This window comes from Pezoporus flaviventris, unplaced genomic scaffold, assembly GCF_033815535.1.
Source record: "Pezoporus flaviventris isolate CSIRO_AGI_PZ_B2104156 unplaced genomic scaffold, CSIRO_AGI_Pfla_v1 ptg000253l, whole genome shotgun sequence".
Taxonomy (NCBI): domain Eukaryota; kingdom Metazoa; phylum Chordata; class Aves; order Psittaciformes; family Psittacidae; genus Pezoporus; species Pezoporus flaviventris.
This window is the reverse complement of record NW_026892800.1, coordinates 84,065-111,744: the sequence shown is the minus strand read 5'-3', so window position 1 is coordinate 111,744 and position 27,680 is coordinate 84,065. Positions and strand designations below refer to the sequence as shown.

At 58.1% G+C, this 27,680-nt stretch overlaps 1 protein-coding gene across 4 annotated transcripts in view; it reads right to left on the bottom strand.

Moving 5' to 3' along the window:
• LOC133263129 (receptor-type tyrosine-protein phosphatase V-like) overlaps positions 1-26,828 on the bottom strand; it is a 32,509-nt gene extending 5,681 nt beyond the window's left edge. The window contains exons 1-32 of one of the 4 annotated variants that reach the window (XM_061442777.1): positions 26,233-26,819; positions 25,141-25,204; positions 22,856-23,122; positions 21,648-21,917; positions 20,887-21,153; positions 19,689-19,961; positions 19,024-19,284; positions 18,259-18,531; positions 17,590-17,859; positions 16,762-17,034; positions 16,313-16,585; positions 15,830-16,102; positions 15,191-15,460; positions 14,654-14,926; positions 13,351-13,623; positions 12,080-12,352; positions 10,954-11,223; positions 10,225-10,503; positions 9,871-10,005; positions 8,874-9,084; positions 6,503-6,588; positions 6,204-6,330; positions 5,782-5,829; positions 4,851-4,944; positions 4,085-4,175; positions 3,826-3,902; positions 2,892-3,026; positions 2,231-2,353; positions 1,625-1,785; positions 1,132-1,267; positions 575-654; positions 71-158 (exon numbers count right to left, since the gene is read on the bottom strand). In XM_061442777.1, the coding sequence (XP_061298761.1) occupies positions 71-158; positions 575-654; positions 1,132-1,267; positions 1,625-1,785; positions 2,231-2,353; positions 2,892-3,026; positions 3,826-3,902; positions 4,085-4,175; positions 4,851-4,944; positions 5,782-5,829; positions 6,204-6,330; positions 6,503-6,588; positions 8,874-9,084; positions 9,871-10,005; positions 10,225-10,503; positions 10,954-11,223; positions 12,080-12,352; positions 13,351-13,623; positions 14,654-14,926; positions 15,191-15,460; positions 15,830-16,102; positions 16,313-16,585; positions 16,762-17,034; positions 17,590-17,859; positions 18,259-18,531; positions 19,024-19,284; positions 19,689-19,961; positions 20,887-21,153; positions 21,648-21,917; positions 22,856-23,122; positions 25,141-25,204; positions 26,233-26,298 (6,060 nt within the window). In that variant the 5' untranslated portion in view covers positions 26,299-26,819. Of the gene's footprint in view, positions 1-70; positions 159-574; positions 655-1,131; positions 1,268-1,624; positions 1,786-2,230; positions 2,354-2,891; positions 3,027-3,448; positions 3,507-3,825; positions 3,903-4,084; positions 4,176-4,850; positions 4,945-5,781; positions 5,830-6,203; positions 6,331-6,502; positions 6,589-8,873; positions 9,085-9,870; positions 10,006-10,224; positions 10,504-10,953; positions 11,224-12,079; positions 12,353-13,350; positions 13,624-14,653; positions 14,927-15,190; positions 15,461-15,829; positions 16,103-16,312; positions 16,586-16,761; positions 17,035-17,589; positions 17,860-18,258; positions 18,532-19,023; positions 19,285-19,688; positions 19,962-20,886; positions 21,154-21,647; positions 21,918-22,855; positions 23,123-25,140; positions 25,205-26,232 lie in introns of those variants that run through there. The other 3 variants (XM_061442778.1, XM_061442779.1, XR_009741446.1) reach the window with 3 other exon arrangements.
• Between the last annotated feature and the right edge of the window lie 852 nt (positions 26,829-27,680).

Sequence of the window (27,680 nt, the reverse complement as noted above, 5' to 3'; positions counted from 1 at the left end):
TGCGTGTCCCCCAGCCCGACCCTGAGGTCTCCCCAGTGCCTATGGCCACCCTGCTCAGGACAGCTCTCACCTCGTACTCTCGCAGGAAGCCCAGGTGGGACTTGGCTGCCTTCTGAGCGTAGTGCTGAGCAAAGCTTTTCAGAGGGATAGGGCAGGACCTGGGGTGAGAAACTGGGTGTAAGGGTGAGGTTGAGCAAACGCAGCAGCATCCCGGCTGTGTCTGCAGCAGGGCTGGGAGCAGACCTTCACCCCTCAAATGCCGGGGACCTCGCAGGTCCCCAGCCCAGCTCTGACCCACACCAACTTGCTCTCCCCTAGGCAATGGCAAGACTTTTGTGTGCCACAACCATGGGCCCATTCCTAAGACAGCAAGGATAAGGGATGGGGTAGATGATTTAACCCTAAAGATAGATACGTGCCCCCCAGTGATGCACACCCAGCTCTGGGCTGGGCTCCTCAAAATACCAGGGGAGATCTCCTGGAGCCAAGGCTCAAGCTGAGGTGAGATTCCCATCTTGGAGGGGCTGTGGATCAGGGTGGGGAGAGTACCAGAGAAAACACAGCAGGCCCTTACCTCTCTGTCCCTGATAAACCCAGCAGTGGCTCCTCCAAGATCTTCTCCAGGATACAGCTGTGCAGGAAAATGTACTGGGACTGGAAGACAAAGGCAGAAAGCAGTGCAGAGCACTGTACCACACAGACGGGATGACAGGGCGGTTAGGACACTGCCTAGTGGGCAGAGGGTGTCCTACATTCATCCCCAAAAGGCTCTGCCTACTTCAATCTCAGAGCCACTGGGTCTGTCCTGAAGGGCAGCACGGACACTTTGTCCTAACCCTGAGTACTGGAAATAGTAGATGGGCTGTGGAGCATCACAGGCCAACAACATGGTGAGGGTTAAGAATTGCCTGCAAACGGTCTGATCCCATTCCCAGGTCCTCTGGGGTGTCCTTGAGCTTCCTGGGAGGACTCGGATATTGTACACTGTGGGTCTAGCAGGGCATGAAGCCAAGCAAGCTGCTTTGAGCAGTGCGGTGATGCAGTGTCAGGCTGGGGTCCAGCCTGGGCTGTGCAGCCAGCTCCTCCAGCCCTGCTGGGTTGGAAGCAAGGGGGAAGAGGGCTCAGTCTTACCAGTGTCTGAATCATCAGGTAACGGTTCATCCGCAAGGCATAAACAACCCCAAACGTGTCCACCACCTTCTCCTGCTTCATCTGCTGCAGCAGCCGGTCCAGAGCAATGAACGTGCCGGTGCGGCCCACCCCAGCACTGAGAGCACAGACAGCAAGGGTTAGACAGAGCCTGACCCCACAGCTGATGGACTCCCATCCTGCTACAGAGGTTCCCTGATGCTGCACCCCAGGGCACCGGTCCCAGCACAGCATGTGGCTGAGGAGCCGTTCCGATTGCCCTGGGTTGATGCTGACCATCTCCAGTCACCCCATCCCACAGGACCGGGCGGGAGGGCAGTCTGCAACAAGACCTGTTATCCCCAGTGGCCAGGCAGAAGACTCCCTACAGACCAGCCAAGGTCTCCCAGGCACTGCTTTCCCTCCTGGTCTGTGTATCAGTAGGACCCTTGCGCCCATGCCCTCTCCCATCACCGCCTCCGGAGCAGAGCCTCACCTGCAGTGCACGAGGGTCGGCCCTGCATCCTTGGTGCTCTGGATATGCTCCCGAGCCAGCTCTCTGAAGGTCAGAATGGAAGTCGTGGACTCTGGGATCCCGTGGTCCGGCCATGCCGTGTAGTGCAGGTGGGACACGTGCCGCTCTGCCCGCACACCCTCCTGCCAGCGGGTGCTGGAGGTCAGGGTGCAGCCCCCAGCACAGGCACATGCTGCACCCTACAGCCCTGGGAGCACCCTGGGACCTGGGGTAAAACCCAGCTCTGCTGCAGGGAACAGGCAGCGGAAGGTCTGCTGCTCTGCCTCTGGGTCCTGCTCCTCTGTCCTCCCTGCCATGGGGAGGCACATGGAGGTGGTAGGAGACCTGCCCCAGATTGCCCTTGATGCTGCAGGCTGTGCCTGAGTGCAGGGATGTGGAAAGGAGAGAGCAAGGGTGGACTCGGGGATGATGGATATTGGACACTTCTGTGCCACCAAGTCTCAAGGCACTGACTGCTCCTCGGGGACTGGGGTGTCTTGAACCCCACTAATGGGAAAGGAAATTACACCACCACCACATCTCATGCAAAGCCCCAGCCCTTGGCAGCTCCCCAGGGTCCTCACTCACGTGCCACAGTTTGAACCTGCGCATGGTCCACTCCTCGGAGCTGCTCTGCATCAGCAGGTGGATCCGGACCTGCCCGTAGGAGACCGGGGCAGATTCCGATGGCCAGTAATGATCACAGAGGACCTAAAGCACAGGCAGGACGGGGTCCTAGTGAGGGCCCAGGTCCCACTGGGGGACATCCCAGCTCCCTGAGAGCATCTGGAGAGCAGCAGCTGTGCAGGGGACCAGGGCAGGTCTAGGGAGCAGGCAGAGGTGCCCTTCGCACCCCTTCCCCACACCTCCCCTTCATTTGGATCTCTAGAGAAAACCTGTTTGGGTCTCATCATCCCTGGAGACCAGAGGAACAGCCCGTGTGAGGGGTCTTATCCAGGGGCAAGCGGTCACCTCCGATACTGCAGAAACACCTGGGGGTGATGGGCATGGCTCCACCTAAGCTCCACTTCTGCCCCTTTCCTACCCCAAACTAACGCTGAGCTGCACACGTCAGCCTCTGTTCCCCGCAGGCTGCCTGTCAGGGAAGCTGTGTGGTCCATGCTTACCCTGGAGCCACATCTGAACAGGGGCTGGTGGAGGGCACAAACCCAGCCCTGGGCTTGGCTCACACGACCAGGTCTGCTCTTGGCTGGGGCTGGCCCATGGAAGCCCCGTGGTGCCGACCTACCCGCCCATTCTCCATGCACACTGTCAGCATGATGATGTTGCAGACGTTTTGCTCCCACACCAGCCTCCAGAAGTCCTCTATCGTCTTCTTCAGGGGCCCCTGGGTGGCAATGAACTCCTGCTGGGATGTATAGCCCTGAGCAGAGGCAGACAGGAGTTGGCGAGGTGTGGAGGCAGGTGAGCCCTGCCCTGGGATGGAATCAGTGCCTGCTCTGCTCCTGTGGCAGAGGGAGAAATGCCCATTGCCCTCAGCACATGCAGGCACAGTTCCCAGGATGCTGATCTCAGAAGCAGCCGATTTTACAGGAATCCTGTGCTGCCCAGCACATGCTCTCTACATATCTGGACTAAAGACATGAGCCCTGCTGTTCCCCTCCAAGCAGTCCCTCATTCAGCCTAACCAGGGAAAGGCAGATCTGGGTCTTTCTCGTGCTCTGCAGTCATTGCTGAAGGCGGGGTGAGCATGCAAGGTCTCAGGCTGCTCCTTTGCCCCGTGACACACACATGCCCCGTGGATCCATGCTCCCGCGCGTGCATGCTCTGTGCCCTGCCTGTTACCTGGGAAAACCTCCCGGATGCGGGATGTGGGCACAGCTCCGGGGTCTTTCAAATGCAGCTGCACAGACCAGAAGGAGAAAGAGCAGGCAGACAGACAGGACAGTAAGCTGGGAGATGATGGGAAGAGGGCAGTCCTCAAGAAGAAAGCAGGAAGCCTAGCCAGCCTCCCCATACACACACCTCAGCACTTGCCATCTGAGTCTCCATCAAGCCCTGCTAAAGGGCAGCGATGCACCTCTGCCTGACCCCCAGTTCCTTGCCAGTCTGTGCTGGATGTGCCAGCTCTTTCCCACCAGCCCTCAACCTCAACCTAGGAAGAGTTTCTCTGGTGGGGCCCCGTGGCCATCCTTCTGTGGGGAAGACAAGTGGGCACTCACAGGCATGAAGTTAGCATTGATGTAGTCCGAGTGTGGATCTTCCCCCAGCTGGCTCAGCTTGACCCGGGAGTGATCATCTGAAAGAGACCGTTCCCCCGTGACACCCCCAATGCATCCTTCAGGAAGTGCCCATCTCTTCTGGTAGCACATCATGAGGAGATGCTCAAGGGCAGCTTTCTGCCAGGAGAGGAGCCAACCCCTGTGAACCCGTCCCTATGCACTGCATGGGAATTCCCACCCTGGAGGAGACAGCACTTACAGGGCAGCACATGGGGATATCTGTTCTTGGAGACGTTTGCTGGGAGCTCGGCGTCCACCTTCGGCTGCTCCTTCCCAACTTCCTTCAGCTCCTGCAGGACAGGGAAGAAAAGAAGCCCTAAATGTCTCTCTGGAGAGCTCCTGCTCAAGGTTAACAGCTCTGTCTGGTGGTTGAAGAGGGTCACCCACCCACAGGGGACTGCTCTGCTCCTCCCTCAGTATGGCCTGTGAGCTGTGAGCTTTTGCCAGTGCCTTTTCCAGCAGCACCATTTGTATTTAAAAGGAAAGTCCAAGTACTGGGGGGAATAAAAAAACCTTCCCAGAAATCAGAAATCCAATAGGAAGTTCAGAGCGGTTTGTGCTGCAAAACCAGAAATACCTTGTGCTGCTTCTGTCTCTGTCCCCACTGAGAAAGCCAGAGGTGAACTGAGGAGGCTTTGAAACTGCTGATGGGACTCTCAAAGGTGTTGGCTCATTGCAACACCACTCAGCTTTTTCACCTCCGGTGCAGACCTAGGGCCCTGAGCTTTGTCCACCAGCAGCTATGGACGGTACTCGTTGACCCCACACCACAGACAACCCGTGTTTCTACCAGAACCTGACCAAAGTGCCTGATCATCCAACCTTTGTCCTCCAGCATTGCCTGGCAGGGTGGATTGCAGCACACGGGTTACTGTCTCTGGAGAGAAACCCACCCTGGCCACCCAACAGCATGAGCTACCTGGAGGGGAAATAGAGCCCCACCTCGAGCAGGAGTCTCATCTCACCTCAAACTCCTGGAAGAAAGCATGGTTAGCACTTGCTGTCTTCATCTCATAGTACTGCTTGAAGTTCTGTATGGGAATTGGCCGATGGATGTTTCTGCAGGGAATGAAGTCCAGAGGAAAACTTTCCTTAGCTATTGGGAGGTCTGGCAGGCCAGTCGGGTGGCCAGTGAGACAGCCCAGCCTTGAGACCTGCAGTACCTGGATGCACACACAGGGATGCTTTATAGCCCACGTCATTGCCCAGGGAAGTGGGTCCAACAAGCATTGTTTAAATATTGGGAAGGATTTCAGGACAATGAGAAGTTTCCTTGCAGAGGAGGTGTGGACAACAGAATGGAGCTGGGCAAGAAATACTGAACGTGGGAAAGCCTGAGATTTAAAGAGTAACTGAAGGAGAGGAGACAGAGATGGACTGGAGCACCTCCTGTATGGAGACAGGCTGAGAAAGTTGGGGCTGTTCAGCCTGGAGAAGAGAAGCTGCGTGGAGACCTCAGAGCAGCTTCCAGTGTCTGAAGGGGGCCTATAAGGATGCTGGGGAGGGACTCTTCATCAGCGACTGCAGTGACAGGACAAGGGGTGATGGGTTCAAACTGAAACAGGGGAAGTTTAGATTGGATCTAAGGAAGAAGTTCTTTACTGTGAGGGTGGTGAGGCACTGGAATGGGTTGCCCAGGGAGGCTGTGAATGCTCCATCCCTGGCGGTGTTCAAGGCCAGGCTGGACAGAGCCTTGGGTGCCATGGTTTAGTGTGAGGTGTCCCTGGCCATGGCAGGGGGGTTGGAACTGGATGATCTTAAGGTCCTTTCCAACCCAAACTGTTCTATAATTCTACGATTCTATTTTCCTTGAGTCAAAGCAAGAGAAAGGAAGTAGGTGAAGGATTCTGGGATGTGCAATGGGGACACACAGAGAGGGAAGGCTCCAGCACTCACCTCAAGCTGTAGGTCACCATTTCCTGGGGCAGGCTGCTCTTCCTGGTCCTAGAATCAAGGCATGGGAAATGTTACTCTTCCCTGCAGTGCAGGGACAGGCTCGGTGAGTGTTTTGCTGGCTCAGCTCACATCAGGCACATCTGCCTTGTACATGTGTAGGCTCTGTGAATTAACTGCACATGGGCAGCTCCTTGTTTCCCCCCTGCCTTTTGCTTCTGGCCTTGCCAGGCACAACTCCACCAGCAGGTATCCTGTTGCCTGCACCATACCCTCACTGCTCTTCCTCCTGACCTGGCACTGGAGGTTGGGTTTCTCAGCCTGCACCCGCTGGGTAAGAGATGGCTTTATCCTCACCTCTTTGTTCTGAGCTGGAAAGCTTTATCCTCACCTCTTTGCTCTGAGCTGGAAAGCTTTATCCTCACCTCTTTGCTCTGAGCTGTTTCCAGTAGACCAAAGCAAAAACAGCTGCAAGTGTCAAAAGAAATCCCACGATGATTCCAGAGATTATTGGTATTGAGAGAGGAGCTGCATCTCCTCCAGACCCAGCAGCTGGAATAACAAAAGAGATAGAACAGGCAGAAGTCAGTAAATGGTGGCATTTACTGTGTTACATACACTATATCATACTACAGCCTATGATCTCCCTCTGGCTTGCCATTTAGGTTGTTAATTACATCTAACCTACGCAGCCAGATAGGGAAGATGGCGTTATCCATCTTACCTGAGAACATGGTGAACGTCACTGCAGGGGCTACAGGGTCGTACTTGGTGAAGGCAGCGATGCTGAACCTAGGGCAAAGCAGAGACCTGTCATGAAGGCAATCTGAACTAAGCACAACACCCATCAGCACGAAGACCCAAGGGAACAGGAAGCTGCCTCTGTCTTGAAATGCTGTATTGGAAGAAATCGGTTTTGTGGTAAGGGATTTGGAGAATGTATGGAAATGGGGTTTAGGGAATGTACGGAAATGGGGTTTAGAGAATGCGTGGAAATGGGGTTTAGAGAATGTATGGAAATGGGGTTTGGGGAATGTATGGAAATGGGGTTTAGAGAATGTATGGAAATGGGGTTTGGGGAATGTATGGAAATGGGGTTTAGAGAATGTATGGAAATGGGGTTTAGGGAATGTACGGAAATGGGGTTTAGAGAATGTATGGAAATGGGGTTTAGAGAATGCATGGAAATGGGGTTTAGAGAATGCATGGAAATGGGGTTTAGGGAATGCGTGGAAATGGGGTTTAGGGAATGTGTGGAAATGGGGTTTAGGAAATGTGTGGAAATGGGGTTTAGGGAATGCATGGAAATGGGATTTAGGGAATGCATGGAAATGGGGTTTAGAGAACGCATGGAAATGGTCTTTCCTCCCTTTTCTGCTTCTTACACAAGGTGGTTGTGCTTGGGAGAACATGACAAAATGTTCAGAAAGCACAAAGGGAAACAGCTCTCCTCCAATGCATTATTCGCAGATGAAAGGATGTTTCTGCTCTTCTGGGACAAAAATAGGGAAAGGCAGCAGTAAGGAGGGAAAATCAAGGGCTGAGTCACTCTCTTGGTTCATGTCAACCCATTAATTAAAGAGCTTAATTAACTTCAAGAGCTGAGCCCAGGTAGTTGAAACAGGGATACCTCAGCTGGAAGGGCTGAGCCCCAACCCAGACCCTTCCATGTGCACAAAGAAGTGGCTGGTGCATCCCCTACCTAGTGGTGATCTGCCCTACACCTTCCTCCCTGCAGTGTGCACTGCAAGCCTCATCCCTTGTGGATAAATAACTTGCTGGAAGATAGGAAACAAGGGCTGGCTTTCAGAATGGAGATGGGCTGTCAGTGTATCTGCCTTCTACCACACTACTAGGAAAGCAGCACTGAGGACACATTGTTCAGGGCAGCCAAAATGAAAGCAAGCTGTGGAGAGGTGCAAAAGGATCTCCTAGTCCTGAATAAATGGACAGTTAAGTCCATGTTCTTGAATCATGGCAGCCCGATGGCTCTGAAAAGGCTGCTACCCTGCAGGAGAGCAGCATCTTCCTGATCTCTTCTTAGATCCCACACTGGTTTGGGTTGAAGGGACCTTAAAGCTCATCAAGTCCCAGCCCCTGTCACAGGCAGGGACCCCTTCCATAGAGCAGCTTGCTCCAAGCCCCTGTGTCCAACCTGCCCTTGAACACTGCCAGGGATGGGGCAGCCACAGCTTCTCTGGGCACCCTGTGCCAGCGCCTCAGCACCCTCACAGGGAAGAGCTTCTGCCTAAGAGCTCATCTCAGTCTCCCCTCTGGCAGGTTCAAGCCATTCCCCTTGGCCTGTCCCTACATCCCTTGTCCCAAGCCCCTCTCCAGCTTTCCTGCAGCCCCTTCAGGCACTGGAGCTGCTCTCAGGTCTCCCCTTCAGGAGCCTTCTCTTCTCCAGGCTGCCCCAGCCCAGCTCTCTCAGCCCGGCTCCAGAGCAGAGCTGCTCCAGCCCTCGCAGCATCTCCGTGGCCTCCTCTGGACTTGGCTCTAACAGAAGAGGTCGATGTTGGGATGAAAATGGCAGCTGAGAAGCAGAGAGGGCAGATCCTCATGTGTTTATGCTGGTGTTAAACTCCCCTTGAGGCTGCTGGCACATCTTGGTCTGAGCCAAGAGCTGTCACACAGACCCAGCTTGTGCTCAGGCTGTCCTGTCTTATTTGTGCTGGCCGAAGCAGAAGGCTTCAGTAAGTCAGGGCTGCCCTGCAGTGCTTGAGAGTGAGTTGGGCAGGAGTCTTTAGCGCTAATGAATAGCTGGGCTTGATGGACAATCAATCTCACAGAAGGGAAACTTCAGGGCAGATCCAATCCTCGCTTCATTCACAGGGGAAGGGAAGCTCTCCCTCAGGCACACACTTTCTCACCGTCTTCCTCTTTACCCCAACACCCTCAGCGATTCCTAGCACTGGTCGGCCACTCTTGCTCTAAGTTTATTTCAACTGAATCGGGGCACCCACTTGAGCTAAAGTTCCCAAATCAATCGCAGCTTTGCATTCAGTGGTTCTGAGCCACAAATAACAACATCCATTTTAGTCCTTACCTTCGCTCCGCCAGCCCCTTCCGCTCAGGAGGGATGCTGACACTCTCACCTGTACTGCTCGTTGGCTTTCAGCTTCCCATTGCACGTTGCCCTGGACCGGCCGCACTCGTCTGTTCCCACTGGCACTCGCCAGGTTTCCGGGGAGCTCCCAGGGCTCGGATGGAAGGGGTTGGGGATTAGCACGGCCAGGTAGGAGTCTTCTGTCCCGTAATAGTGGTCATACCAAGTGCTGGACATGATTTCCTGGGTGGGCCTCAGCACTGAGCAGGAACACACAGGACAGTTAGTTCCAAAGTGACATGTCCTTGCCCTGCAGAGAAGGACCTGGGGGTGTTGGTCGATGAGAAAATGAACATGAGCTGGCTTCAGTGTGCGCTTGCAGCCCAGAAAGCAACCGTGTCCTGGGCTGCATCAAAAGGAGCGTGACCAGCAGGTCGAAAGAGGTGATCCTGCCCCTCTGCTCTGCTCTCGTGAGACCTCAATTGGAGCATTGTGTGCAGTTCTGGTGTCCTCAACATAAAAAGGACATGGAACTGTTGGAACAAGTCCAGAGGAGGCCACGAGGATGAGCAGGGGGTGGAGAACCTCCTGTATAGAGCCAGGCTGAGAAAGTTGGGGCTGTTCAGCCTGGAGAAGAGAAGCTGTGAGGAGACCTCAGAGCAGCTTCCAGTGTCTGAAGGGGGCTATAGGGATGCTGGGGAGGGACTCTTCATTAGGGACTGTAGTGATAGGACAGGGGGTGATGGGTTCAAACTGAAACAGGGGAAGTTTAGATTGGATCTAAGGAAGAAGTTCTTTACTGTGAGGGTGCTGAGGCACTGGAATGGGTTGCCCAGGGAGGTTGTGAATGCTCCATCCCTGGCGGTGCTCAAGGCCAGGTTGGACAGAGCCTTGGGTGCCACGGTTTAGTGTGAGGTGTCCCTGCCCATGGCAGGGGGTTGGAATCTTAAGGTCCTTTCCAACCCAAACTATTCTATGATTCTATGACATCCAGGGAAGCTGCTGCCCTTCCAGGGCAGACTGGGATGTGCAATGGGGGCACTTACAGGACTCATTAGTGGTAGCGATGACACCATAGTACTCAATCTGTCCGTTCTCCTCGCTGAACAGGTCAGATGGAATGATAACTGTGGAGCTGGCCTCCACCCGGAAGATGTCTGCTCGCAGGGGTGGAGGCAGGGCTGGAAGAGGAACCAGAAAGCACAGCCTTTTAGCGTGTCCCCTGCTCCCACTCCCATATTGCTCAGCCTGTGACTAATGCCAGCATGACTGCCCAGAGCCCTGACCCACTGCAATGGGTCACAGGTACCTGAAAGAGTCCCCAGGTGCCTACTAATTAGCAACACTGTGCGTCTTCTGCTGGCGTCTGTGGCAAGGCTGTGGGGAAGAAGGGGACTCACCCTCCACTGTCGTGTTGCAGAGCAGAGTAACAGCCTGGCTCCTCATCATGTTCATGCCCACTGTGCTCACAATGATTCGGTAGGAAGAGTTTGGCTCCAGCCCCTCCAGGCTGGCCTTGCTTGTAGGGATGCTCATGACATACTTGGAGGTGGGAGTGCCATCAGAAAGTCTCTCTGTCACCACCTCATAAGCCTCCACATCTCCAGGAGAGCTGCTCCAGTTCAAGTAAAGGCTCCTTGACTCCGGTAGGCATTGCACATCCTCCACTGGGATTGGCTCTGTGAAGGAGATACAGCAGGATCTGATCTCACTGGACCAGAGGAATCCCAACCTCAGTCCATACATCAGCCCAGAATCACTATGGACCTCTACTGCCTGTCCCTATGTCAGTGAGAGAGGAGCAGAGCTGGACATGGGCAACCTGGGAGCTTTTTGTGCCAAGGCCCAGAGGATAAGGTGACTGGGTCAGGGTCTGAGCAAGTGCCTTATAGGAGGTCTCTGCAGAGGCCAACTCACTTCACAGGTAACCAGTCCACAAGGTGATGGTTGTGAAATCCTTGTGTTGGGGCTAGCTTATGGAGCTGATGGCTACCAGAGCATCACCCAGCTGCCTTTCCTTACCTCCCACCATGAAGACTTCCTATGCTCCCACTGATACCCAAGGGCTGATCCAGTCTTGAGGCCACACAGGCGTTTCTCCCCCCATCCCCACGGCAGCGCATACCCACCCACTGGCACTGGCAATGGCTTGGTGCTGCTCCAGTAGGGCCCGGCCACACAGCTCAAGGACACAGAGTAGTTCCTGCCTGGGATCAGCCCCCGGAGGAGGTGCTGGACCTGTCCTCTGTGGAGGACGTGCCTCCAGGGCAGCGTGGAGTTCCTGGGATCCCGCAGCCACAGCTGGCACTCATCCTGCTGTCCAGAGACACTGCCCCAGGAGATGAGCATCGTGCGGTTCCCTTCTACCACCGCAGAGAGGTTTTTGGGGACGGAGGGGGCTGCAATGAGAACCACACCAGGGGACAGTTACTGGCATGCATGCACTCTCTTCCACCCTGTGGAGACACAAGGAGAAGATGGGTAATGTGGGAGGAAGCCTCATACGCTCAGTGGTACCCTTTCTGCAGCTGCCGGCTGCCGCTACCAGAGATGACCTTTGAATGGCAATGGGAGGACATGCAGGGTGAGGAGCACGAGGAGATGGGCTCCCCCTCTTGCTAATTAACATGTTTCATTAGAGACCTGCCTGAAGGGCTCTGCACGTGACTGCCAGCACCCTGCCAGCGGCTGGCTGAGCATGGGAGCAGAGGCCTTTGGATTACCCAAGCAAAGTGCAGGGGCTGTGGGGACAAGCACATGAAAAGGCTTATTGTGCTTATCTGCAACGTTCACATTCCTTGAGAAAAAGTCCAGCAGATGCCCAGCCCCTTTTATTCCCCATGCCAGGAATTCTCAGAATGCCTGGGGAAAAAGGCAGCAGGGATGGTGGGATGCCCCCCCCCGGCTGTAAGGCTTCATGGTCTCCCAGGCTGTGGGTGTCCTCTACCAGAGCATCACTACTGCCATGGGATCCCCTGCTCTTGTTCAGGGACCCATGTCTGGAGGAGCCAGTAGGGCTCTGGCTCCTGAAACAGCAGCCACGGCTGCCAGGCTGCCCGATGAGCCCCAGCACTGCCCTGCTCTCCCTCCCGAAGGGCTTCACACCCCCTTATCCCATTGCTCTGCTGGCTCATACAGCTTTCAGGCTGCAGTCCTGGCTAGGTCCCTGCCCATTCCCACTGCAGGTGTTTCCACCCTGCTGGGGAAGGCTGAGCGTCATGCATGATGCGAGGACCTCCAGCTCTTGCTACTTACTTGTCCAGTCGCTGATGTTCCCAGAGGAGGCTGCGTAGGGCCCTGACATGGACACCACTTCCAGCAGGTATTTGTGTCCTGGAGCCAGGCCAGAAAAGGTGAATTTGCTGGTGCCTTTCCCAACAGACACATTGGCTGCCACAATACCTGATCCCCAGTGATACAGGAGGAGCCTGTAACTGTCTTGTCCTTGGGGTTCAGCTTGCCAGGATGCACTCAGCCTGTTGGGATACCCCTGGTTCGTCATGTACACGTTACGGGGGGGCAAGGGGTCTGGAGAGACAGGATGGGAGATGGGTCAGTGAAAGGCCTGAGGACATTGCCTCGGTATCTCAGCAGTGTCAGCAGAAGGGCTGCACCATGCAGCTCAGGGCCCTTTGTCTTGGGTAGATGGCTGCATCCACCAGCCTGGAAGCTTTTGCAAGCTTCAAGCGATGTCTGTCTGAGCAGATAGCCCTGCTCCAGCTGGAGTGAGATGGGCGAGAAGAAAGCTCAACATGAAAAGGACATGGAGCTCTTGGAACAAGGCTACAGGAGGCCACGAGGATGATCAGGGGACTGGAGCAGCTCCTGTATAGAGACAGGCTGAGAAAGTTGGGGCTGTTCAGCCTGGAGAAGAGAAGCTGTGTGGAGACCTCAGAGCAGCTTCCAGTGTCTGAAGGGGGCTACAAGGATGCTGGGGAGGGACTCTTCATTAGGGACTGGAGTGACAGGACAAGGGGTGATGGGTTCAAACTGAAACAGGGCAAGTTTAGACTGGATCTAAGGAAGAAGTTCTTTACTGTTAGGGTGGTGAGGCACTGGAATGGGGTGCTCAGGGAGGTTGTGAATGCTCCATCCCTGGCAGTGTTCAAGGCCAGGTTGGACAGAGCCTTGGGTGAGATGGTTTAATGTGAGGTGTCCCTGCCCATGGCAGGGGGGTTGGAATCGGATGATCTTAAGGCCCTTTCCAACTCAAACTATTCTATTCTGTTCCATTCTATTCTAATCTAATAAATTTATTCCATTCTAGTCCAGGGGAGGGGAAGACCGAATACCCCTGACCACTGCTCCCTCCTCCATGCCTCTCCTCCGAAGCACAGCCCTGGAGCTTCAGCTGGCTTGGAGCTGATGGTGAGGGTGCGCATAGCCCTGCTCAGTGCCACAGCACCAACACGCTCGAGTTCAGGCAGAGCTTGGTGTCTGCCATGGTCAGCGGGGCCATGTCCTTTGCCGTGAGCTGCCGTGACCGCCAAGCAGGACACACATCCCCCTCAGACCCAGGCACTCACGTGTCCAGTTGCTGACGTTCCCTGCAGGTGTGTGGTAGGACCCCGCCACGGATGCCACCTCCAGCAGATGCTTGCTTCCAGGGGCCAGCCCGGTGAAGGTGAAGCTCTGGGTGTCCCTCCCAAGCGAGGTGCTGGCTGCCGCCGTGCCCAGCCCAGCGCGGTACAGGGTCAGTGCGTACCCATCCCGGCCGCCCGCCGCGGCTCCCCAGGATGCGCTCAGCCTGTCGGGGTGCCCTGTGCTCAGCAAGCGCACGGCGGCCGGCGGCAGCGGGCCTGGGGGAGACAGCAAACCTGATGTTAGGGATTGGAGACCGTGCAGAAGGAAACAGACTCTTGATGGGACGTTGTGCCATGGGGCAGATGCTTCCTGAGGGCTGGGACTCAGATGCCCTCAGCACACTCCTCCTCCTCACTTTTCCCTTTCCTGTCCCATCCCACCTCATCTTTGGTGCCGCTCACTCTCTGTGGTCCCTCACATGCCAACCCTTTGTCCAGGTCACCCTCAAGCCCATAGCCAAGCTGAAGTGCCTTTGCCACCAGTGTGTGCACATGCATCCTTCAGCACCCAGCTAGTGTGGGCAGAGCTGGCACAATGTCTGTTCTCTGTCTGGTCCTGAAGTCTTTCTGGATGAGGCGCTGGACTAGTCCATTTCCAGAGCAGAGAGCTGCTCTCCTGGGAGAGCTGTGGGCCAGCCTCTTGTATTACACTGATTTTCATTAACCTTTATGGTGGTGTGGTTTCAACCTGTTGGAGGAGACTCAGTGAGGGCATGAGTGCTCCTATATGCATAAAGATGGGGCATCATGGGCAGGGGATGTCCCTGCATGGGCACAGCTGGGGAAACCTACATGTCACCAGCATGTCCTTGTAGTGACAAGGGGTAATGGTTCAAACTGAAACAGGGGAAGTTTAGATTGGATCTAAGGAGGAAGTTCTTTCCTGTGAGGGTGGTGAGGCACTGGAATGGGTTGCCCAGGGAAGGTGTGAATGCTCCATCCCTGGCAGTGTTCAAGGCCAGGTTGGACAGCCTTGGGTGAGATGGTTCAGTGTGAGGTGTCCCTGCCCATGGCAGGGGGGTTGGAACTGGATGATCTTAAGGTCTTTTCCAACCCTAACTATTCTGATTCTATGTACCTGTGCAGGACTATAGACAAACATCCGTGTGCTGATGAGAGGAAGATTGTGCTCTTGCACTGACTGCTGTGCCTTGAACCCACGCACACATCTGTGCACATCTCCAAACCCATCGGGTCCCCGCAAAACTCCCACCCCTGTGCAGGGGATGCTCCTCCAGGCACTCACGTGTCCAGCCACTGACGTTGGGGGCCGTTGCCTGGTATGGTCCAGCCGTGGCGCTGGCCTCCAGGGAGTACTCATACCCCGGGGCCAGCCCGGTGAAGGTGAAGCTCTGGGTGTCCCTCCCAAGCGAGGTGCTGGCTGCCGCCGTGCCCAGCCCAGCGCGGTACAGGGTCAGTGCGTACCCATCCCGGCCCCCCGCCGCGGCTCCCCAGGATGCGCTCAGCCTGTCGGGGTGCCCTGTGCTCAGCAAGCGCACGGCGGCCGGCGGCAGCGGGCCTGGGGAGGAGACACAGGTCAGTGCCAGGATGCAGGTCTGGGCGGAGGGAAAGGAGATGCTGCACATCTGAGCCTATGGATGGCTACCAGGGACACGGGCGGTCATGCCACAGGGTTGTGCAGAGCCTCCCCAGCTGGGCACAAGTACCAGGCACTCGGGCATGTGGGAGAAGAAGGCAGGATTTGGCTGCTCTAGTATGGCCTCTGAGTTAAACAAGGAAGGGGGAGAGCTGGTGGAGACTGCAAGGAGAGCATCATACTCACGTGTGCAGTGGGTGCGGTTGGGGGTGCTGGTGTGGAAGGGTCCAGCCGTGGCCCTCACTGCCATGCTGTAGTGGGTACCAGAGCTCAAGTTCCTGAAGATGTGACTCCTGGCACCCGCACCCAGCACCATGTGCCCGACGTGACTGCTGGAGGCTGTGTCATAGACATCCACCACGTAGCCTTCTGCTCCTCGCCCCGCTGCTGCCCAGGACGCCTGCAGTGAGGAGGCAGAGGGGCTGCGCAGGGTGAGGTTGGCAGGAGCCAAGGGATCTGGAAAGCAACAGGGAGAGAGTCAGCCCCTGCGTGCCCCCACTCACTGCACAGCGCTGTGAGCTGATCTAGAGATCCTCCAGAGAGGAGCATGGGGACAAATGGGCTCCGAGCGCAATATCTCCAGGGTTTGGAGCTGGAAATGGCAAGGGAGATACCCAGAGCCTTTGGGGTGGGTGGGGAGGATTGGCTCTGTGCTGGGGAAGGAGTGAGGGCAGGGAGCAGAAAGGTGGCACAGCTATGCAGAAGCTCGTGGCACAGCAGGGATGGTTTGGGATGGGGAAGGTGGCGGCGGGTGCTCTGCAGAGCTCAGATGGAAGCTCTGTGGCTCAGTGGGATGCTGTGTCCAACCCAGCCCATCAGACTCACGTGTCCATTGGGTGACATTGGTGGAGGAGGCTTCAGATGAGCCTTTCATGGCAATGACCTGCACAGCAAACCTGCTGCCTGCCTCCAAGTGAGTCCAGGTGATGTTCTGGGCATCTGGACCCAAGGTCTGGACCCGATTCTTGCTGTGGGTGCTGAGGCCGTACAGAATAACGCGGTAGCGGTCCCTCCTGCCAGGGGGCTTGTTCCAGCCTGTGTAAAGCTCTGAGGAGCTGCCTAGGCTGATAAGGCTCAAGTTTGTAGGTGCAGCAGGGACTGTGAGGAAAGACAGACACAGGAGTTAGAGAGAAAAAGAGCCAGTTCTGAACAGGCAGCCACCTCCTGCCTTCCGCAGGCAGGCAGCACAACCGGCCAGCAAACACTGCTGCCCTCCTCTCGCTGGGTGCCAACACTGATCCCCATCCCATTCTGGAGCTCCTGGAGTACTCCCACCCAAAATCACCCATGGGGGCTATGGATGCTCACCTGTGCAGCCAGTGACATTCTTTGTGGGGGAGTGGTAAGGTCCAGCTACTGCCCAGATCCTAACAAGGTAGCATGTTCCCGGCTCCAGCTGCTCCAGGGTGACATTAGTGCTGTCCTTCCCAGTTTCCAGGTTCCTTGCTGGTGCAGAAGAGCCTTCCTTGTGCACACTGAGCTCGTATCCATCCCTCTGCCCAGGAGGGGTCTCCCAGTGCACAGCCAGAGCCCAGGCAGCGCTGACAGGGCTCGCCGACAGGGAAGGAGGAGGTAATGGCACTGTGGGAGAGAAAGCATTACAGGATGCTCAGGGCTGACTGGTTTGGGAACGAAGCTGGGAGCTGCAGGACGGTCAGCATCGAACACGCTAAGACGCAGCTCTTGGTTCCCAGTCCCCCACCCGATCAGAGCCAGGCTGGGCACCAGGGATGGGTGCAGAAGAGCCGTGTTCCTACCAGTGTAACCGACGGCAGTCTGAGAGGAGGTGCGATGAGGCCCAGCCTGAGAAATGATCTCCACGCGGTACCGGGACCCCGGCACCAGCCCCTCCAGGTCAAGCTGGGTGACTCCACGGGGGACAGACACATTCCTGATGATGGACAGGGACTCAGCCACCGAGAGCTGCACCCAGTGGTCTCTGCCACCACCGCCAGACTCCACCCAGCTCACATGGAGCTCCTGGGGTCTCTGGCCAGGCTGCAGGCTCACGTTAGCCAGAGAGAGTGGATCTAGGGGGAAACACAGCACAGAGACCCATCAGATGGAGGAGGTGAGCAATGGAAGCAGCCCAGGACACAGCCTGCACCTCCACACAGGGCTAAAGCAGAAGCTGACTGCCACGTCCTGGGGACTTGCAAGTTGCCCGTGCACATTCCCAAGGTGCTGGTAGCAGATGTGTGCTGTGCTGAGAAGAAAGCCCTCAGCTCCGCAGTGGGCTGTTGTGCTCCACAGACAGGGAGCAGCAAGCCCATATGGGTCTCTATGGTTCTTCTCTCACATCCTTCTCCCACCAGTCCCAGGCTGGCCTGGAGATCACAAGTGGTCTAGGCAGAAGGTTCTGCTTGGCTGAGGAAAGCCCGAGGTGGAGAAGAAGGTCTTTTGGGACCCAGAAGCAGTCACACTACACCTAACTCATGCCGTCTGCTCTGATTCCCAGTGGCAGGAAGCATGCAGGTCTCACCCGAGCCCTCCCTCCATCCAGACACATCCATGTCATTGTGGGGTTTGCAGGCAGTGCCAGGATGCACCGTTCCCACAAGGGGCTGGGGACACTTGTCACTCACATGTCCACTCAGTGGCGAAGTGTGAGGAGGATCTGTAGGGGCCAGCGAGGCTGGTCACCTTCAGGAAGTACTGAATGCCAGGGGACAGCCCCAGGAACGTGAAATTGTGGGTGTCTGGCCCCACCGTGATGTTCCTCTGCACTGGAAAGCTCTTGCTGTAGAGCTGCAGGTGGAACCGGTCCACATCGCCAGCAGCCTTGTCCCAGAAGGCAGAGAGTCCCAGCGGGCGTCGAGTGTTGGTGAGGGTCACACCGGCCGGAGCCAGGGGGTCTGGGAGAGAAGAGACACCCAAGGCGGTGAGAAGCGGTTGTGGTGTGGAGCAGGGACCGCACACGCTTGCCCTGGGCACCTCCACCGCCTGTCCCCGGTGGGCTCAGGTCAGAATTAGCCCTGGCACACGTCAAACCCCAGAGCAGCTCGAGCTTCTGCTGCACAACAGACATGGGAGCAGGTCCCCACCTTCCCTGCTCAGTGATGGGCTCCTCCTGCACTGCAGACCCTTCTAATTCCAACCTAAATGTGCCTCTGCTTCTCCTTCTGCTCTTTGCATGTCTGTGTATCCCTGCCCCCCTATTCGTGGTCCACACTCTGCCTTGCTTCCGTGCCATGAGCTTCCCGCTGTCATTGGGTGCATTCTGCAGTAGGATTGACCAGGGGCATCACTCTCACATGTCCAGTCTGCGGCTGATCGCACAGGGGATCTGTAAGGTCCGGCCACAGCAGCCATCTCCAGTGTGTACTGCCGCCCGGGGACCAGCTCCTCAAAGGTGACGTTTCTCCACTCCTTCCCCAGCTCCATGCTCCTGACCCGCTCCTGGGACTTGGTTTCCCAGAGGGTGCCTGCGTAGCCGGTGCTGCCGGTGGGCGCTGCTCGCCAGGAGGCTTGCAGGGAGGTGCTGCGGCCCTGGTTGCTGAGGCTCAGCTGCTGCAGCGGCAGAGGATCTAGGAAAGGGAAGGCCTAGGGTCAGAGCAGCACCCAGCCGGGGTCACCCGGCAGATGTGCAGCCCCACATGTGCAGGAGACCCTGCCCTGGTGAAACCCACAGCCAAGCTTTGGCCGCTGCCACCCCATCAGCCTGGCAGGGACTGGGACAGCCCAGAGCTCAGACTGGCATGGCAAGAGAGGGCTGCTCTGGTGCTGAAGGTGCTGGGATGGTCTGGGCAAGGTGGAGAGGTGGCTCAAGGCAGTGGCACACGGGGGCAGCCCAAGGGAGGAGAAGAGGGCAGCAGGCTCTGCTGACCCTTGAGCTGGGTGACTGGGATACAGACCAGGGTCACACATCCACCTCTGCTTTCCTCCTGAGCTTTTCACCCTTTTATTGCATGAAGCTGCAGAAGAGCCACGCTAGCACATCCCTGAGGCACAACACCACAGGAAGGGAAAGATCTAGTGGGAATCCCGGGGCTGGCTGCGGAGAGGGCTGCGGCACTCACATGTCCAGTTGGCGATGCGCTGGGGCGAGGATGTGTAGGGGCCAGCCACGGTGCTGACCTCAAAGGTGTAGAGAGTCCCAGGGCTGAGGCCCTCGTAGGTGAAGTTGGTGGCACCTCTGAGCAGCGAGCTGTTCTTCACGGGGTCCTCCATGGTGCTGAGGGCCAGCACGTAACCCTCTCCCATTGCCTCCTCCCAGCTGGCTAGCAAGCTGTGAGGGCTCTCCTGGCTGGACAGACTCACACCAGACGGTGGTAGCGGCTCTGCAGAGCACAAGGATGGGGTCACGCCATGGGGCAGAGCAGCAGGCAGCCAGATTGCTCCCAGTGGTCCCCCCACCAAACACAGGCAGCCAGGGCTGCAGGAAGAGCCTTTCACTGCCCCCAGCGCCAGGGACTGGGCGAGTGCCTCCCCACGCTGTTTAAGCTCCATCCCTTCCTTCCTGGCACGGCCCCTCTGCGGCAGCACCAAGTGTGGCTCCACAAGACCCCAGGAGGGACCGGGCTGCAGGTTCTGCTGCTCTGACCCACAGCCTGCTCTTGGGAGCAGGTACCACTGCCCTGCCCAGCCCCACCTCTGCCGCTCCTCATCCTCCCCCTGGGCATCAGCCCCTGTCTCCGTCAGGCAGCAGAAATGGCCTCAAAGGACACTCAGGTTTTCTGCTTACGTGTCCAGGCTGCTGCGCTGCGCGCTGATGCCCGGTAAGGCCCAGCCACCACTGTCACCTGGACAGAGTACTGCTTCCCGGGGCTCAGCCCATGGAAGGTGACATGACCGCTGTCCCCGCCGACAGAGATGTTCCTTGCTGGAGCACCGTCCTCTCCCTCCCGCAGCGTCACCAGGTAGAAGTCCCTCTCTCCTGCTGGGGTGCTCCAGCGAGCCTGCAGGGAGCTCTGCTCCTCCGCACTGCTCAGGGTCACGTTGCCAGGGCTCAGCGGGTCTGGAAGGGAACAGCATTGTGTGAGTCAGGGTTATGGGGTGCCCCGGACCCCACGCACACCCCTAAGCCGCATCCCCTGCTTCCTCATTCCTAGGGTTACATCCACGCGTACGCATCCTTCTGGAGCCCTGCTCCCTCGCACAACCGCTCCTGCTCCAGACAAAGCTGGCAGCGCTGCTGGGAAATTCCTCACGCTCCCCCTCGTCTCCATTCGCATCCTGCCACGAGCGCGCTGACATTCCCGGGAGCCGGCCAGGGCTGGCTCCTGGCTCCGTGCCCCTGGCACTGGGGAGTTGCGCTGGGTCTGGCAGGTCAGAGCCGCAGGCAGCAGCCGTGGGACTGAGTCAGAATCACTTCACAGCGGAACCCAGGCAGGGTGTGGAGCTCTGAACCCCCCGTGTCAGCCCCGAGCAGGCTCCAGCTCCGCAGGCCAGCAGGAGAGCAGGAAGGAGCTGGAGAGTGGTCATGGACCAGCATCACCGCCCAGGGCAAGCCACCAGCACAACGGTGCTGAGCTTGGCTCCTCCATAACGTGCTGCTCCTCACTAGAGAGTGCCAACGCTCCCCTGGCATTCAGCGTGAACTTGCTCTATCCAGGAGGCTTTGTTTGCCTTCTCCATTTCCTCTCTTGGTTCTCCAGGGAACATCTGGGAGAGCAAGCCCAGGGACAGTGCTGTTTGCAGTGCTATGGGCATGGTGTTGGCAGCAAACCAGAAAGCTCCAGCTCAAACCAGCTGAACTGCTATCCCCTTGCCCTATTTTCTCTGCTGCCCTTGAACAGCCCTGAGGCCAAGCTGCACCAAACACCAATGGGATCTGCTGCCCTTCCAATCCTCCTCCTCAGGGAGAGCCCACAGGCTGATCCCAGTGCATCCCAGCGAGAAGCACCACCGATGTCATCCCCATTCCTGGGCATCACACTCACATGTCCATGCGGTGGCATTGGGCCCTGGCACAGTGTAGGGCCCAGCCGTGACGCTGAGCCCCAGCCAGTACTGGGTGCCAGGCTGGAGGTGCTGGAAGGTGTAGCTGGTGAGGCCCCTCCTGGCAGACAGGGTCGTGGTCACCGTGCGGGTGAGGAGGTTGTGGAGCGCGAGGTGCAGCCATGCGGCCCCCGCAGCACCCATCCAGGAGGCGACGAGGCTGGTGCTGGAGCCCGGGCTGAGCCTCAGCTGCGTGGGGATGGAGGGAGCTGAGGGGAAAGACAGGAGGCAGCGAGGTTCAGCACGGAGCCTCCCGGGACCCTCCTCTCTCCCCAGGGTCTCCTATGCCCATGGCTGCTCTCTATGGGGCTGGCAGTGCTCTGCTGGAGCGTGTCCTTCCTATGTCCCTTCCCAGGCAGGCTGGGGGGCTCCTGGGTCCCTCCGTGCTCCGTCAGGCTGCAGAGCTGGTGGCAGCCTGGGTAACGCAGCATTTCTGCGGCTCCCACCAGCCAAGACCTTGTGCCAGGATGCCCAGACTGCCCTTCTGCTATGGGGATACGGAGCACACAAACCCAGGCTGCGGGTCCTGCACGCTGGGCTCACAGCAAGGATGTGAAGAACTGCCCATCCTACCCAAACTCCCTATCCCAAGCCTGGAGACCTCTCTGCCAGCCCAGCACAGCTGGAATCTGCCCTGCACCCCTGCTGCCAAACCCTATCTCCCACCCCTTCCCTCTCGGCAGGCACACCTGTAACTCCCTACCTGTCCAGTGGTGGATGCTGGTGCTCGCCTGGTTCGATCCAGCCAGGGTGCTGACCTTCAAGGCGTACTCGCTGCCAGGCAGCAACCCGTCAAACAGGAACGTGGAGGCACTTGGTGAGATGGACGCGTTTCTCACCAGCGTCTGGGAGTCGCTGTGGTACAGGGCAAGGTGGTACCCGTCTCGATGCCCGTGGCCATGCGCCCAGGAGGCGAGCAGCAGGGCAGAGCTCCCACCACTGCTCAGGCTCAGGTTGCGGACAGGTGAAGGACCTGCATTGACATGGCACAGATGGTGCTGGCTGTTTTGGTTGTGGCTGACCTGCCAATGCCCCAAGCACAGCCCCATTGACTACAGGAAACCTGGAGAGGGGCTTGGGACAAGGGCCTATAGGACCAGGCCAAGGGGAATGGCTTTAACCTGCCCGAGGGGAGACTGAGCTGAGCTCTTAGGCAGAAGCTCTTCCCTGTGAGGGTGCTGAGGCACTGGCACAGGGTGCCCAGAGAAGCTGTGGCTGCCCCATCCCTGGCAGTGTTCAAGGCCAGGTTGGACACAGGGGCTTGGAGCAAGCTGCTCTATGGAAGGGGTCCCTGCCCGCGGCAGGGGTTGGAGCTGGAGGAGCTTTAAGGTCCTTGTTCTAGACCTCTAGGCATGGCATTCTCTACCCCTCAGCTCTCTGCAATCCACATCAGAAGCTGGTCCATCATCAGCTCTCCTTTTGTAGGTTTTCTACCTTCACCTGCACTGATTTACTCAAGGCTCCTCACCTGAGCCATGGACTCACCAGCCTTGCCTCCTTACCTCAGCCCTTGGCATCAGCCAGGGATGGTGTAGAGCAAGGCTTGGTAAGGTAGCCAGTAACTGACAGAGCTGTGCCAAAAATCACGGAGCAGATGCTCTTTCCTTGTAACTCTTTCTGCCCCTGCGGGCATCACATTTTCTACCCCTCAGCTCTCTGCAGTCTACATCATCAGTTGATCCATCAGTAGCTATATTATTCCAGAAGATTCAGTAGAAACCCTGCAGGGATGCAACCCTGCCTCCACATGGATGAGGGAATGACCCTTGGGGCTCTGGGGACTGGGAAAGGGCCCTAAGCCTTGTGGAAGTGAATAAAAGCCCAACACCCTGACCTGGACTTCACACCCTCCAAACCACCGGTAGGAGCATTGAAACCCCTTGGACCCTACAGCCCCTGCGGACCCCTTACTTGTCTGTGCTGTGACTGTCTGGCTGGTGGTCTCCATGCAGGCAAGCGTGGCTGTCACCTCAACCTTGTAGCGCGTGCCAGGGGTCAGCCCATGGAACCAGAAGCTGGTGATGTTGGGTCCAGCAGATCCGTTCTGCAGCGGTGTGCCTGAGCCCAAGGGGGAGAGGGCGAGCGAGTATCCCTCGGCACCCACCTCCGGCTCATCCCAGGACAGAAGGATGGAGTCTGGTCGGCTCTGGTCACTCACGCTGAGGTTCAGGAGGGTCCCTGCAGGGGCGAAGCCAAAACCCTTAGCAGGGAGCTGTGGTGCTGCTGGGTGGCCAAGCTGCAGAACCAGGCTCCCCAGCCCACCTCTCTCACTGCACACCCTGACACAGGGCACCGCCATGGGCACTGCCCCACTTCCATCAGGCCCCCTAACCCCAAGGGCTCTGAGCGGCCTTTGGAAAACACAAGAAGGTTCAGAACCCCCCCCATGGACTGGGGTCAAAGGCACTACGTGAGATGCTGCTAAGCATAGAACATCTCCTCCTTTGGAGAAAGTCCAGAAGGCTTCAGGCCATCACATGCTTTGTCCAGAAAGCCCTGGTTTATAGCAGAAACCAACTGCCTCTGCACGGGCTCTGACAGAGGACGGCGTAAAGGCTGCTTTGGAGTGATCCAGGCACAGAGCCCCCACTGTCCTGCCCAGTGCACGGGTGACACGGAAAGAGCAGGACACTGCATGCATGGAAGAAAAGTGGGGTGAGATTTGCACCCCCTTGCTGAGATGTGTCCTTGCCTCAGCAAGCACGCTGCGGCCACAGGGCTGGTGCTGTGGCATCCAGATGGGAGAGCGTCTGGAGCCAAGGAAGTGGCGTCCAGGGCTTGGCCTAATTGGTGGCTCACCGGCCAGCTCGGCTGTTGAATCCTTGCCCTTTGAGTTGCTCTGGAACCACCTCCACAAACAGGAGCCAGACAGAGCCTGTCAGGAGCAAGCTGGCAACGTGTCCCTGTGCCTCCATTAGCAGACTGTGTGTGTTTGCCATCCCAGCCTTGCTGTGGACGACGAGCTCTCTATTGCATTGAGCCTTTGGGAAACACCACAACAGCTCTAGTGCTAATAAGACATTTGTGTAATAATTAGCACTGAAGGTGCATGATGTGGAACACGTTGTAACAGGCTCACATGCAATCTGGCACAGCAAAAAAAGCTTTAGACAAGCACAGCTATTGCCCCAGAGGACTGTCCAGGGGCTGCCAAAGAGGAGCAGTGCGGGGTGAGCCCCAGGGCCAGGGGCACCTTTGGGACTGCTCCGGGGTTTTGTGTGGCCTTCCCACAGAGCCAGACAGGTTTGGAGCTGCACACAACTTGTGTTCCATGCACTGGAGCCTGCTGCCGTTCTGAGAGCTTCACTCAGCCGATGAGTGGAATTGGGGCACACCTTTGTCTGCCTGGAAAAAGCCTCAGTGCCATCCCTGAGCAGTGCAGATGCAGATTTAGGAGCAGCCTGCTCAGGAATGGTTACGTGAATGGAGCTGGGTGTCCATGGGCTTGGGTCAGCAGGGACCCAGCTGCAGGGGCTCACTGAGCACAGGGCATGGTTGATCCCCTGAAGACAGCCAGGAGGGTTGTGCCCTGCACGGAGTTCAAACAGGGATGTGTTATCACTTTTATCTCTTACCTTACGAAGGGACGAGTTCTCCACCCATGTTTGTCTGCTGCTCTTGGCTTCCCACTAGACTGCACTGCCTACCTCCAGTCACCTCCACCTCTGCAGCACAAATGTACTCAACTCTGAAATGGACCAGAGGCATCCTCCAGCCCCGAGGCCCCGGATCACCGCACTGCTCATAGATAAGCCCTGCTAACCACATCACAGGCAGCCACAACCAGGTACACCCCATGCCCTGCCTGGTGCCTGCGGATCCTCTGGGAGGGTTTGCAGCAGCAGGGCCAGTGCCATGCGGCTGTGCTGCTCCCCCGCCAGCTCAGCACAGCCATGGGGTACGATCCTGCCCAGGCAGCTGCAGGGGCTCCATGCAGGGGCTCAGCTGCTGCTGAGCCCACTTAATGCTCCCTGGGAAGGGGCGAGGCCTGTCTGTCTCTCACACTCCTCCCCATAAGGCTGGTTGCTGGAGAAGGATGGGGCTGAGTCCTTCCCTTTCTCAGGCCATGATCTGCAGCCTGCAGTTAGGCTAAAGCATTTACGAAGCTACTCAACTCCAAGAGTCCTGGTCCAGCACCCGTCTCACTGCACCAAGGCCACCCTCTTCAGCCTGAGAACCCCTTTGCTTTGACTTACCCCTATCACTGTGTGCAGCCTGGTCCTCCAGCCCTGCCCGTGCTGTCCGGTTGCATCCCTCGCCCTGGGGATTGAAGGTGTCAAGTGAGAGAGGGATGGGATGAGGTGGGCTGGGATGAGAGCAGCGCCTGGGAGAGGTGCAGGGTCCCATCCCACCACAGCATCTGCGATCCTCTGGGGGCTGTGCCACCTTCTCCCAGGGGAGCTCAGGCCCATGTCGCACTCCCCTGGCCAAGGCAGGGGCACACTCAGCAGACATGGCTTGTGGGCTGCCCTGGCCTTTTGCATGGGTCCTGGCACTGCCGAAACCAAGACGGGGCCATGCCCACCAGGGAAGACACCCCAGTGAAACAGCCAGTGCACAGGGGGACCAGCTGGGGAAGGAGGGAGCTCCAGACAGGCCCTGGCAAGCTCATTCCCTCAACAGGCACCAAACCTTCCCACGGTCATGGGGAGGATGGAGGGACCCCAAACCTCAGCCTGCCACCACCCCCCATGCTGCGGAGCGAGGGCTTGGCCTGCGAGCTCCAGAGCACCCAGCACCCTTCACACCACAGTGGGTGCTGAGCACTCACAGGACGCCGGTTTCCCCACAGTCTGCTTGCAGCAGGGTGTGCCCTGCTTTAGGTTGCATCCAGTTCCCTCCACATTAAAGGAAATATCTCTGCCCACTCCCTATCCCACAACAAGCCCCAGAGGAGAGATCATCTTTAGTTCTTTCCCCCTTGGCTCTGCTGGCTGACTCACTGCTGGCTCCCCCACCGACCGTGGTGCGGAGGAAGGCGAAGGGGCTCTGGACCCCTGGGAACAGCAGCCAGCCAATTCCTGGTGTGAGGAGCTGCGCAGCCATGGCAGCAGTAACACGCTCCCATCCCAGGCACTGGGCACGGCGCTGGAGGGGGAAGTGGAGGAAAGAGCCAGCTCCTAATTGCAAACGTTGCTAATTTGGTTCAGCTGCAGAGCCGGAGCGGCAGCCCAGGAAGATGCCGTCATTCCTCAGCGGGGTAGGACTATGCAAAGCCCCTGCCACCAGTGAGCTCGGAGCCAAGAGCCTGCATGGACAAGTGGGGGATTGAAGAGAGAAGAGCTTACCTCTGCCAGGGTTCCCAGGAGCCGTGGCACCCACAGGACAAGCAGCGGCAGCAGTGGTGGCCTCATTGGGACTGGGGTGGCTGCAGATGAGAGGGATGACAAGTTGGGGGGGAGTGGGGGGGGGAGGTAGCTTCTTAGCAGTGGCTGTCACCAGCCAGCCCCTTCTCCCATGCAGCGAGGGGCTGCATCCCCGCATGCTTCCCGAGTGCGGGTGCCAGGATGAGCTCAGTGGGGCCCGCGGTGCACATCAGCCCCGCCAGCGGTCCTCGGGTGCGGGGCTGGGAGAGGCGCAGGGGGTGCGTGTGCCCCGCGCTGTGTGCATTTGCTATTGTCCCCTTGGGTCCGTGTCCCTCTGCGGTGGCTCTGAAGCTGTCCCTGTGCCAGCGTGTGCGCGCTGCGGCCCCAGAGCTGCCTGCCGGGGGGCTCGGAGAGGGGGCTCTGCCTGCGGCTGGGGCTCTGCAGGACCGGAGCCCGCTCTGGCCATCGGCGGGAGCTCCGCTGAGTTGTGGGAGTCGGTGCCGAGAGGGGAGGAGACCGGACAGGGCGGATGGCGGCTCCGAGCGGGAGGGGAGTGCCCAAACCAGCCCCCAGCGACGGGCGGAGGGGCGGAGCGCAGCCTCCGGCAATGCGCTGGGGATGCTGGAGCAGCGCTGGGTGCGGAGCGCTGCGCACCTTGCTGCTGTCTGCGCGCCTGTGTGCTCTGCTCGTGCACCCTTTAGCCCCGTGTGCACGGGGTGCCGATGGGGAGCGGGAGGTGCGGTCACGCTGGGTGCGATGCCCGCGGCACAGGGGTGGGCAGAGGGGAGCTGGGGAAGCGCACATCCCACGGGCGCAACGATGCCTGGAGCGTGCTTTGCCCACGGGAGGGGCTGGCTGGCTCTGAGCCGCGTCCTGGCTGCTCGTGGGTGTTATAGGAGCTGCTGTGTGCGGTACAGCCAAGGAGGGAGCAGGCTGTGCCCCCTGAGGGGCCTGCACTGTGCAGCGCGTGGCAGGGTGCCAGCTCTGATTCAGGGTAGAGATGCCATTGGCTTCACATCAGCGCCGGAGATCTGGGGCAGTGCTGGAAGAGGTTCAGTGATGCATCGATCCCGGAAGCCAGGGCAGCCTGTGTGGCCATGGGAGTCTGTCCCAGTAGCCAGCACAGCCACCAACAATAAGCAGGCTATTCAGGCTCTGCCTGCTGCTGTAAGCCACAGAGCTGTCAGGGTGGACGCAAGCCCCAGCTGGCCCCAGGACAGCAGATTCCCTCCTACAAAACAGAGGTTTGTCAAGGTGGGACCTGTGACAGAGCAGCCCCAGTGCCTGGGCAAAGACATAGGGAGGCCCCAGCCCCGTGCTGAGGGGCACACAAGGGCCCTGGTTTAGGACTCATCTCCAACCCCAGATGGGGAGCAAGCTGAGCCCGCCACCGTGCTGCCCCAGTGCTCCTGCATGAGAATGGGCTGGGG